We start from the raw sequence: 12,176 nt of genomic DNA, 5'->3' as shown, positions 1-12,176 counted from the left end.
TGCCTGTCGCGCTTGTTCGTCCTTCAGCCAAATATATACGAGCGAAATTGATTCGAGTTTGACTCTATCAGGAGGCACGATGCGTTGCCACATGTCAGGTAGTGTTCCTCAATGCGCATATGTAGCTTAACTGGATTTAAAAAAAATTTAGTACACATATCTTGTAACAATCACTTATGCGGAACAGGCTCACACGATCTGCTGATTGTTCTGCCTCCACCGCTTTTAACGTGCTTGCGGGAATCATTATTGAGTTAACCCCTTAACTGCTCGTTTTTTTAATATTTTCCATCCAAAAGTGATTATATTTATTGCCTATTTAGAATCCGAATAGAATAAAAAATAGCTAGTTAATGTCAAAAATATTTTCATCGCGTGCACAGTGAAATCAAAAGAATAAATTTTATTTCTGGAGAATACAGAGAAAACCTGCTACCTGCAGCTAATGAATTTTTCAAAAACTTATGAGCCAAAGTGTTACAGACGCCAAATCTTTCTTTAATTCTGTAGGCTAAGCACCCTTGGGGTATTTCACTCGAGGAGCTTCGGGGTTGCGTGGACAATTTCAAAACGCATAGTAACGCAAGGCGGCTTCACTGGCGGCCACTTGCAGCGTTTTTGTCCTAGCCGTCTTGATAATCACTGGAGAAACTTCTTGATTGACCCTAATCGCTGTCTTTATTAGTGGACACACGATAAATATCTGTGCTCTAATCATCATCACTAAAAGAAGATGATGAAAATGAATAGCATTTCTTTCGTGTTCACGTGCCTGCTATGCATGGGTCGCCGCGACTGCACGCCGTTTTTCCGTACGAAAACTGCGCTCATGAAGCACGGTAAAAACAAATCCTCGCGAAAACGCTGCTGTCTACAAGATGACACGCAATGTGAGTCGTAAGTGCGCGTCTCCGCATGAACGCTAGAAGGGAGTGCTTAATTATTCCGCTTATACAAGTTCAATTCGTCCAAAGAAGTTTGGTGACAGCTAAGGCAGGACGAGCTCTGTTCGTCCGAAGCAGTTAAGGGGTTAAGTGCCCTAGAAGAGAATTGACGTACGTAGTTTCAACTCTGTGCGAAATGCTCTCGTCGAACATAGAAAAAGATGGACCATCGCATCAACTTTAGCACCATCCGGTCATTACACGTAAGGTGGGCGCAAGAAAACGCAATTCTTATTGTTGATGTTCACGTTCCTTTAACATCCACATTTCGATGTGGGTTTGCGGTTTCTTTTCTTATTACAGTTCAGGGTAATCCACACGTAGATAAAGAAATGCAAATATAACATTATTGCAGCGACATGTTTCATTATTTGAAATGTAACAGGAACGCATTCATTTCCCAATAAAAGAACCTGCTCAGTGAGTTAATTTCAACATTACGAAGAAGTTAGGAACTAGCTTTCGTTCCTATTCTGGAAGAACGTGAACATCGCTGTAGAGCACACGGCATTTCGCGGCCGTTTAAGAGATAAGAGAAATCTTGAACGTGTCTCCCTCAGCAGAAAGAATCTATTGGAAGGTTTACGTCTCTACTGAAGGAAGTATGGGGAAAATGCAGTAATAGCTTCTGTCGGAATGTAGTAAGTCTAGGTGACGACATGAGAAATTGGTCCCAGCTTATGTGATTTTTTTTCCACAAAGGTGCAAGCCAACCAATTGCAGCATCGAAACGAGATGACCAGCAAAAAAAATGACAGTGACTTAGCTCAGCTATGCCAGGATATACGTAGCGTTAGCAAAGGTTCAGCTAATTATTCTTAGCTTTCCAAATATCAAGCTTACAGCTGTTCCAATGACACACACAGACGGTATACGTAATATGTGGCACATGTATATTTATTTTGCCGGGCAACTGCTTCAGGATCCGATGAGTTAAGCTTCTCAGCTCTACTGCACAGTTGAGCAGCATTTGCACTCTCCTTCTCCATGGCCTTACCACATGGACAAACGCCAGTCAGAGGCGCTATCAAGCGGCTCCAGCACAGTGTAAGATGGCGACTGCACAGGGAAGGCGCGCGCGTCGACGTCCTTATGTCTACCAAGGCTATGACGGCCCTCCTTTGGAAAGCGCACACCGGCGGTGGCAAGTCGCGCGTGGCCGCAGCCGAGTGTGAGGGAAGTGCCGGCTCCGGTGCGTGACACCACTGATCGTCTGCGCAGCGCATCGAATTGCGCACACACCGGCGGCGAGCCGCGCGTGGCGGCAGCGGAGTATCATCGCGCATGCGCAGCCCAGTGCCACGCGAAATTTGCTCATCGATGCCAGTTCAGCTAACGCTACAAAAACAATCATCTCAAGCTTCCAAGACATTCATAATGACCTGTGTTCTTTTTTGCAACACGGACTGCAGTGTTTTTGTCGTGCATACGCTAGCTCATGTGTGCCAAGCGTCTCATCAAGGGAAGAGCCAAGCGCAAGCGCACCAAGTGCACTGTATTGGCGTTAAACGATGAAGCTTGCTCATTCGCCCTCCTTAGTGTCGTCAGTTTGCGTGTCTAAGGTAACTAAGCTCATCCGCCATGCGCGCTGTACTGTTCACGCCATTTTTGACGTTATTCTCTCTGCCCAACTGCATTCTTTAAGAGTGTACTAGCATGGCTTCTCGGCTCTTCACCATTTGCGAGACTTTATGCGGTCACACAAATGTAACGGCGATACAAGCTTATCGTTAGACATTCACCCATAAGACTACGTACTTTGATGTGCAGAAGTTGGCAACGAAGCTATGGTGAGTGAGCTCGACGCCCTTCGGAAGTCCCGTGGTGCCCGACGTGTAGACAACAACGAAGACGGCTTCTCTCGGTTCTCCGACAGGGCACTCTCTGAAGGTGGACTGATCCAGATACTTGAATGATGCGGCATCCGTGAAACCAGACACAGGACCCATTGCTAATAAACCCTGGACAAGATCGTGTTTTTGTAGAGCACACGAACAGTACTAAATAGCGGAGTATGGCACTTTTAGCAGGCGTTCTCGAATGAAGATTGGCAGTTAACTACTTTCCCTCAAGGGAATCAGCTGAATTTTACCGCTGCAACTTACGGGTCAGAAACGGAGCAGAAACGTGGCGGAAAATTAGATATTCGAGGATTAATGTCCTTAAAAAACTATATAGTTTTGAGAGACACCGTAGTGGTGAGCTGTGGTAATACCGACCAACTGGGGTTCTTTAACGTGAGCCCAAACATGAGCCCTTGGCCCCGCAGCATTTTTGCCTCCATCAAAAATGCAGCCACCGCAGCAGGGATTCAATCCTGCTTCCGCAGCCGGTCAGCCGCTGAATACCTTAGCCCCCACACCACCGTATCAGGGCGGGTTGAAAATCGGAAGTCATTGAAAGGAAAATTTAAGTGTAACGTTAAAGGTAAAAGGACATATCAAAGTGGGTCAGGGAACAGATTGCTGTTAAGCACATAACAGTGAAAATTTAGACAAAGATATGGCATTGACACGGCATGTAAGTCAAGATAAGATAACCACTAGTCATTAATAGTTACTGAGTGAAGAGAGCCAGCCCGCAGAGTCAGTCGGTATTGCAGTAAACATGCGCATTTCTTTCGCCTCACAGCCACCTGTCTATAGCTACGAGCTAATTATAGGCCCTGCTATAAATAGAAATGCTAGCTACATTTATACCTGTAGACAATTTTGTCATGCTGCTGTGAGTGTCAATGCAGAGAAATAAGTGCCTTAGTGGAACATTTTCTAGAAAAGTTGGAAGGGCAAAGAATTTTCGCTGATGCTTCAGAGGCACGCCGTTACGTTTCTGCGAAGGTGTGATTGGACCTGGCAGCAATGTTGCATCACCTTATTTAGTCGCCCCGCCGTGGCGGTCTAGTGGCTAAGGTACTCAGCTGCTGACCCGTAGGTCACGGGATCGAATCTAGGCTGCGGCAACTGCATTTCCGATGGAGGCGGAAATGTTGTAGGCCCGTGTTCTCAGATTTGGGTGCACGTTAAAGAACACCAGATGGTCGAAATTTCCGGAGCCCTTCACTACGGCCTCTCTCATATTCATATGGTGGTTTCGGGACGTTAACACCCACATATCAATCAATCACCTTATTTAGTCACTGAGCGGCAGGCGCTGGCATGTACAGCTTTATGCGACTTTTTTTTCGGCGTGCTTTTGAGTGGGAACACACAGGACGAACGCTGCATTCGTCATGGATGTGTCCTATATCATAAATAGGGCTCTGTGCCTTCGCATAAATACAAAAAAATTATTCGAAAAACATGCACGCGCATAGATTTTGAATATTTGGATTTATCCCACGTTCTTTGAACTTTGTCGACTTTTATCGAACCAGCAGAATCTAAGCTGTCCTCACACGTGGGCCGGTTCAGCTGATATAAAGTACAGCTTTTCTTCACTTCTCCCTTTCCTTTTTTCGTTATCAAGAGTGTTGCCGTGCGATCAGTCATGCTGCGATTCACGACAATATGTTGATGAAGCTCTTGGACTGTTTGGAATTGAGTGTCCGATGGCACCCTCTATACCAAGTACCGAAGAGTTATACGAGAAAAAAAAATCACGGCGTATTTACGGAGTGAATGATGATGAGTGGGGCCAAGCATCCGTCAGCCCATCAATGCTTCCGTCCGTCCATTCGTTCTTGCTTCCGTACATCCGCGCGACCATCCATGCGTTCATCCATGCGTCCCTCCATCTGTCCGTGCGTCCATCCATCTGTCCATTCATCCTAATTTGGTCCCTCTGTCCGGCCGTTCCTCTGTCCGGTACACTCCAAGTACCACCATTTCGCATCCCCTGTGGCACATATCCGCCCCATGCGTTTGTCCATCTGTCTGTGCATCTGCTAGTCTGTCTTTCCATGCGTCCATGCGTTCATTCATGCGTTCATCTAGCGAACACACCAATTGCCGCAATCTCCCATCTCACATCCCGGTGGCTATGTAGGACAGTGACGGAGGATTGACAGGTCCACGTCTTAAAGAGCTTAGCCCCTAATAACTGCATGAGGTTAATGCGAAAGGCTGCGTGATAAGCTTTTCTATCGCAGACCACCCAACCAACCCATTTTAATAACCATCGATGAGTGGTGGTAGTGAAAAACACTTATTGATATATTTTTAGTGAGAGGTAAGAATAAGGCGAGTCCAAAGGGCCCGCCTTTGATAAACACTAGAAGGGATCCCTAGTCCGGTATCTTTACCGCTGCCGTGGCGCCTTGGGCTCTAACCCCTAGCGCCTGTTGGGCTGGAAATTCAGAGAAGCTGAGCAGCACAGCTTCTCAGTTCTCTCGCGTAGGGTGAAGTGGAGGGTAGATGGAATTTAAGGGGCATGTCCACAACACTTGAAATGTGTCACAAGACTTCTCCGCACAGTGCAGCACGCACCCAAGAAGGCTGAATAGAAATACTTTTGTACTCCCGGGCACAGTACTGTAATGGTGAAGAAGTGGAGAAGCCAGCACTCCTCCACCCTGGTGAAGCCTTTACAGAGGAGGATATCACGAGGTACCCAGTGGCATTCCTGGTGGGCATGTGTAATATCATGTGGGTACATGCAATTATGTGCCCACTTGGCTTCTAAAATATTGGATTCAGATGACATATACCACTTGCCTTATCATACCTTCTTAAAGTGCTTCGACATAGTCATGCACCTTCTATCGAAGTTACGTGGCACATGAAATGAGCTAAGAAAAGTGGCAGCAAATCTAGCATATTTTAGTGATCTCTTGATCAGCTTCCAGTTAGGAGTTCTATTCTTAAGTAATCAAAAATTGACATTTAGTAAACCGACAATATTGAGGCTGCTTTGCGCTGAAAAATCTTCGTCATAAGATTATCTTGGAATGAACAAATTGAATGAACCACAAAAATATAACTGTTTACATTGAAAACTAGTTGACGCATTTGATACTAATCCATCACTACAGGGCCTGATGCACCCAGAAAGTCATAGCTAGAAGCACCTACACTCCACTAATAACCATTTTGTTCCAACGTCTTTAGTCTCAAGACTGTTCGCTCAGAGTGAATAGTTTATCTGGGAGCGAAGATTTATTCAATTCAAGTAAGGATTCATATTTTGTAAAAAAATATATGCTTGTTGAATTCACGTACCTTGAGGTCAAGAGACGAAATTGCTTTCGTCACTTTTTCAGCCAGTTCAACGTCTGTAAGAACATGTGTGCTGTCACTGTGAACGATCTGCCTTCGCAGCTCTCCTGCAAAACGATAGACCACAAAAGTAACACATATAAAAGAACTGTTTCTTCTACGAGTGCCTAAATGAACAACAATAAAACCGACGTTGCATCACTGATGTTTTGCGGTTCATTTCACCAAAACAGGCGTCATCAAACGGCACAGTACAATCTCAAAACACACATAAGAATGGTGGTATATATTACATCAACTCAAGTAGTTGGAAAGTTCCTACGTTTCACCACTTTGCCCTGCCACGGTGGTCTAGTGGCTAAGGTACTCGGTTGCTGACCTGCCGGTCGTGAGATCAAATACCGACTGTGGTACCTGTTTTTCGATAAAGGCGAAAATGCTGCAGGCCCGTGTGCTCACATTTAGGTGCATAATAATGAACCTCCTTTGGCAGAAAATTGCGAAGCCCTCAATACAGGGTCTCTCTTAGAATTATTGTCGTTTTGGGACTTTAAACACAAAATATCATTCAAGATATTTTCTTAAAAGTAAAGATGATGGCAGATTTGCCTGGCTAATTAAATTATACGAATAAGGAGACTGTGCACGTGCATTTAGCGCATAGTATGATAAAAAGTGACCCTACGTATCGAGACCGATTTGGTCTTTTCACTTTTTTTAGTGGCTGTCCCCTTATAATCCTACATTCAGGCTTGCACACACACACACACACACATATATATATATATATATATATGTATATATATATATATATATATATATATATATATATATATATATATATATATATATATATATATATATATATATTGTCGCGAGAGGAAACGATAGGCAGGAACTCGAAGTGGTGGTGGAGGACTGCTTACTCAGCCACAGCTGCCATATGATTCTTCGCTCTCGTCTTCTGCCACCAACAGAGCGTGTCGTTACCCTCTCCCCAAAGAAAAAAAAAGAAGAAGCATCGCATGAATGTCACGGCTCCGAAAAACAACGAAAGGTAGTCAGAAATGCCTGTGTCCTTGAAAAGAAAAAGGTCGAGATGAAAAAAAAGCAAGAAAATAATGCACAATTGTCTTGAAGGGTATTGCCGCATCACAGAGTTCTTGACTGGCAGTCAACGCGAATAGTACGGCTTCATCCTGGAGACGTGCACCCCATCTGAGGAGCATGGTCTGCGAGAACGGTGTGACGTGTCTGCAGGGACAACTTCGTAGTTCACTTCGCCGAGGCGATGAAGAACTCGGTAGGGTCCGAAGTACCGACATAACAATTTTTCTGAGCGTCCTCGTTGACGTATAGGAGTCCAAACCCAGACCAGGTCACCGGGTTCGTATAGTACTGCTCTCTGGTGGGTGTTGTATCGGCGAGCATCTTGATTTTGCCGCGATAAAATGTGAAAGCGGGCCAGCTGCCGGGCGTCTTCGGCATGCTGAACAAATACATCTGTGTCCGGGGTAATCGTGTCCGGCAGAGTTGGTTGCAGCATGGTGTAAAGCATTGTGGTGACGTCGCGGCCGTAAACCCGACGAAAAGGAGCAAAGCCGATGGTTTCCTGCAAAACCGTATTGTAGGCAAATGTTATAAACGGGAGGATTTCATCCCAATTCTTCTGATCCTTGGCGACATACATCAAAAGCATATCTGCAATTGTTTTGTTAAGGCGTTTGGTTAACCCGTTAGTCTGTGGGTGGTACGCAGTTGCTGTTCGGTGCGTTGTGCCGCTCAGCCACAGGATCTGTCAGAGCAACTGTGCCGTAAAAGCAGTGCCACGATCTGTGATGACGACAGCGGGAGCACCATTGCGGGGAACGATGTTCTTGATGAAAAAGTCAGCCACCTCGGAAGCAGTTGCTTGCTGGGCGGCTTGTGTTTCGCAGTATCTGGTCAAGTAGTTGGAGGCAACCACAATCCGGTGGTTACCAGCCGTAGACTTTGGAAATGGCCCGAGTAAATTCATCCCGACCTTTTCAAAAGAAGCGTGAGAGGGTCGCAAAGGCTGAAGCAGACCAGCTGGTTTCGTCGTTGGAGTTTTGCGGCGCTGACAGGCTGTGATGTCTTGACGTACTGCCGGACGGTTTTCGTTAGTTTCCGCCAGTAGTATTTGTCTTTGATCCGCGCCAGAGTACACGCGAAGCCAAGATGCCCTGACGATGGCTCGTCGTGACAAGCACGCAAAATATCATCGCGGAGAGCAGCAGGAACGACGAGGAAATAAACTGTTTTCGTTGAATGAAATTTGCGCTTGTAGAGAATGCCTTGGCGTCGACAGAAAGATGACAAATCACGCACGAACTGACGTTAGGGTTGTGGTCGACGTCCCTCAAGGTATTCGATCAGTGGTTGTAATTCTAAGTCTTCACGTTGGTGCTCAGGCACGTTTAATGATGCGAGAATAGCAAGGCAGCTGAAGTCTTCATCATTGTCTTCTTCAGCGACCTCGGCGGGTGCGCGGGAAAGACAGTCAGCGTCGGTGTGTTTCTGACCAGACTTGTAAACCATCGTTATATCGAATTCTTGTAACCGAAGGCTCCATCTTGCGGGACGGCCCGAAGGATCTTTCAGATTCGCTAGCCAGCAGAGAGAGTGGTGGTCACTGACGATTCGGAAGGGGCGTCCGTACAAGTAGGGCCTGAATTTCGTTATGGCCCATACAACCATCAGACATTCTTTTTCAGTCGTCCAGTAGTTCTTCTCTGCAGATGACAACGTGCGACTAGCGTAGGCGATAACGCGTTCCACGCCATATTGATATTGCACGAGAATAGCTCCGAGGCCAAGGTTGCTCGCGTCAGTGCGGACTTCTGTGTCTGCTGCGGTGTCGAAGTAACCAAGGATTGGTGGCGTTCGTAGGCGTTGTTGAAGGTCATGGAAAGCGCCGGATTGTTTGGAGCCCGGCGACCTCATGCTTGACGAGTTGTTGTAGAGGGTCGGCGATTTTCGAAAAGTTCGTCACGAAGCGGCGGTAATAAGCACAATGTCCCAGAAATCGGCGTATATCATGCTTTGTTTTCGGGATCGGGAACAAAGCAACTGCCATGGGCTTGTCAGGATCGGGGCGAACACCACTGCTGCTGACAATGTGGCCAAGGAATGTCAGTTCCTCATATCCAAAATAACACTTACACTTTTCCGGTTTCAGAGAGAGGCCGGCAGTGCGAATAGCCAGAAGAACTGCCTCAGGCCGCTAAATGTGGTGTTCAAAAGTCGTAGAAAAAACGACTACGTCGTCTAAATACACCAAACAAGAGTACCACTTCAAGCCGCATAAAACTGTGTCTATCATTCGTTGGAACGTGGCTGGAGCGGAGCACAGGCCAAAAGGGAGAACTTTAATTTCATAGAGACCGTCCGGTGTAATAAACGCTGTTTTTTCTTGGCCCCGTTCATCTACTTCAGTCTGCCAATATCTGCTACGGAGATCAATGGAAAAAACTAACGGTCGTGTCGCAGGCGATTCAAGGAGTCATCAATACGAGGAAGAAAATATACGTCTTTTTTGTTATCTTGTTCAGTTTGCGGTAGTCGACGCAGAATCGTAATGAACCATATTTCTTTTTAACCACAACAACTGGTGACGCCCAAGGACTAGTCGATGGTTGAATTACGTTGTCGTCGAGCATTTGTTTCACCTGATGACAGATAGGATCTTGCTCCTTCTGCAACACGCGGTAAGCATGTTGGCACACGGGTTGCACGTTGGGCTCAGTGATAATTCTGTGCTTCATTAGAGGAGTCTGCCGGACTTTCAAAGTAGTGCCAAAACAGTCATTAAAGGATGAGAAAAGACTGAAGAGCCTTGCCCTCTTAGGTTCTTACAACTGGCGATTGACGTTGAGGCGACTAGTCACGTCGGTATTGCAGCTGTTCTCAGTCGAAATTGTCGTAATCAAAGGGAAGGCGTCCAAATCATCCAATGCCTTCAAGTAAGCTATGGTTGTGCGTTTCGCAAAATGCCTGTGTTCGCCACCGAAGTTCGTAACTGAAACCGTAGTCTGGCCATTTTGCAGTTGAACGAGACTTAGAGCAATGGCCACTTCCCGATCAAGCAATAACGTCAGGTTACTTTTGGCGATGCCTGTAATTGACTGCTCCCGTGGACACTCAACAAGCATGAAGATGCTACTGCGAGGTGGCAACGTGACGCAATCATCGACTACGCGTAAGGCCACGCCCCGATGTTTGTTCTCGATGTCGGAATCTGGAGAAACACAGTTAACAAAACTGACGAACAACTCACGCAGATTAATTATCACTCCATACTCTTGCAGAAAACACTTGCCCAAAACGACCGGCTGAGAACAGTTGGGCAGTACAAGGAATGATGCTACAAAAGCCGACGCACAAATCTCAAGCCTGGCGGTGCACCTTCCTATAGGGGATACGAGGTGTCCTCCAGCGGTGATCAGTTGAGGGCCGTCCCACGTAGTCAGCACCTTGTGTAGACGAATGGCCAATGAAGCACTCATCACCGAGTAATCAGCTTCCGTGTCGACAAGCGCAGTCACCGGATAACAGTCGACGGAAACGGTAATGGCAGCGGACGTTCTGTTGGCGGTTTCACAAACAGGCTTTAACGGCTCATCTTGAGGCAGCGGCGGACGGTATTTGTCGGTTCGCGTGACAACGGCCTCACTTCCGGAGGTCGTCGTTTTCAGTTTCCCCGGCGTGGGCTTGCGCCACTGACACCAGGGTACCGAAAGACGGGCGTGGCGTGGTGCGTTGATGTGGACGGACGGGGTGATAGTGACCGTGACTGTCGTCGCGGCGGGACAGGAGCGTCATGAATACCTTACAAGTAATCTGCAATTTCTTGTGGTTGCTAACCATAGCGTGGACAACGTGCATCTGGGTGGAATCAGCGTAGGCCTATTCGTTGGTAGTAACAGTCATGGTACATGTGTCCAACTTCGCCACAATGATAGCACAAAGGACGAATGTCGTGTGCATGCCAGACGGTGGACTTCCGCGGGCCAGGACGAAAATCGGCCTGAGAAGGCAGGCGATGGGCTGGAGTTGGAAAGCGTCAGGGGGTCCCAGAAGGCGGATGTGGAAAATGTGCCGTCGACGGCATAGAGACGTGTAGGGCATCCGCTTAGACAAGCGTGGGAGGTTCGACTTACGATGGTGGTGAGGACTGAACGAACTGCCTGATTTTGTTACGAACGACGTCCGTAAGAGCAGTGCTACTGGGAGGGGATGCTGCATGAAATTTCCGAAGTTCTTCGCGTACAACTTGCCGTATGAATTCTCTGAGGACCTCCCGCTTATCACCTCCCGGTACAAGTCAGCACGCAGCGGACATGACCGTCTGACGCTCATACTGCGACACCCGCAGCCGAAGCATGTGCTCCATAATTGTGGCCTCACGTATGAACTCGGACACAGTCGTAGGAGGGTTGCGCACAAGGCCCGCGAAAAGTTTCTCCTTTACGCCTCGCATTAGCAGGCGCACTTTCTTGTCTTCTGGCATGTGTGGGTCAGCCCATTGAAACAATCGCGACATTTCTTCGACAAACATGGCGACGCTCTCGTTCAGCATTTGAAATCGCGAAGAAAGTGCCTCCTCCGCTCTCTCTTTCCGTTCGGGGTTACTGAACGCCTCGCGAAGCTGCCGATGGAATTCTTGCGAACTTGTGAGTAAAGTTTCGTGGTTCTCACACCACACTCTTGTCAAGTCTAAGATAGAGAGATACACGTTCTTCGACTTACGGCAATTGTCCCAGTCGTTGATGGCAGCCACCCGGTCGAAATGGTGAAGCCAGTCTTCAACATCCTCACCGGCATCACCATGGAATGGGTTGGGTGTGCAAGGCGTGTTGATGACACAGGGTACGCTAGCGAGTGGGTCATGCTCGGTTTGGATTGCGGATATGGCAAACATTGTCCTCACGGAACTTCCCAAGGGGCCGTACTGTGGTGGTAGTCCTTGAAGGTGGCAGCTGCTTTGATAGATATCAGCAGACCCTGGTGCACTGGCGGTGGTTGCTTCTGGTTCAGGACCAGCAGGCATAAGATGTTG

General features: G+C 47.3%; 1 protein-coding gene across 2 annotated transcripts in view; it reads right to left on the bottom strand.

Annotated features, from left to right (window-relative positions):
- Positions 1-12,176, bottom strand: part of LOC119180084 (putative 4-coumarate--CoA ligase 1) — a 47,623-nt gene that overhangs the window by 21,338 nt on the left and 14,109 nt on the right. Inside the window, exons 3-4 of one of the 2 annotated variants that reach the window (XM_075869273.1) lie at positions 6,101-6,204; positions 2,703-2,905 (exon numbers count right to left, since the gene is read on the bottom strand). In XM_075869273.1, coding sequence (XP_075725388.1) covers positions 2,703-2,905; positions 6,101-6,204 — 307 coding nt within the window. The remainder of the gene's footprint in view (positions 1-2,702; positions 2,906-6,100; positions 6,205-12,176) is intronic. The other variant, XM_075869274.1, reaches the window with a different exon arrangement.

This window comes from Rhipicephalus microplus, chromosome 7, assembly GCF_043290135.1.
Source record: "Rhipicephalus microplus isolate Deutch F79 chromosome 7, USDA_Rmic, whole genome shotgun sequence".
Lineage (NCBI taxonomy): Eukaryota > Metazoa > Arthropoda > Arachnida > Ixodida > Ixodidae > Rhipicephalus > Rhipicephalus microplus.
This window is presented reverse-complemented; position numbering and strand designations above follow the sequence as displayed.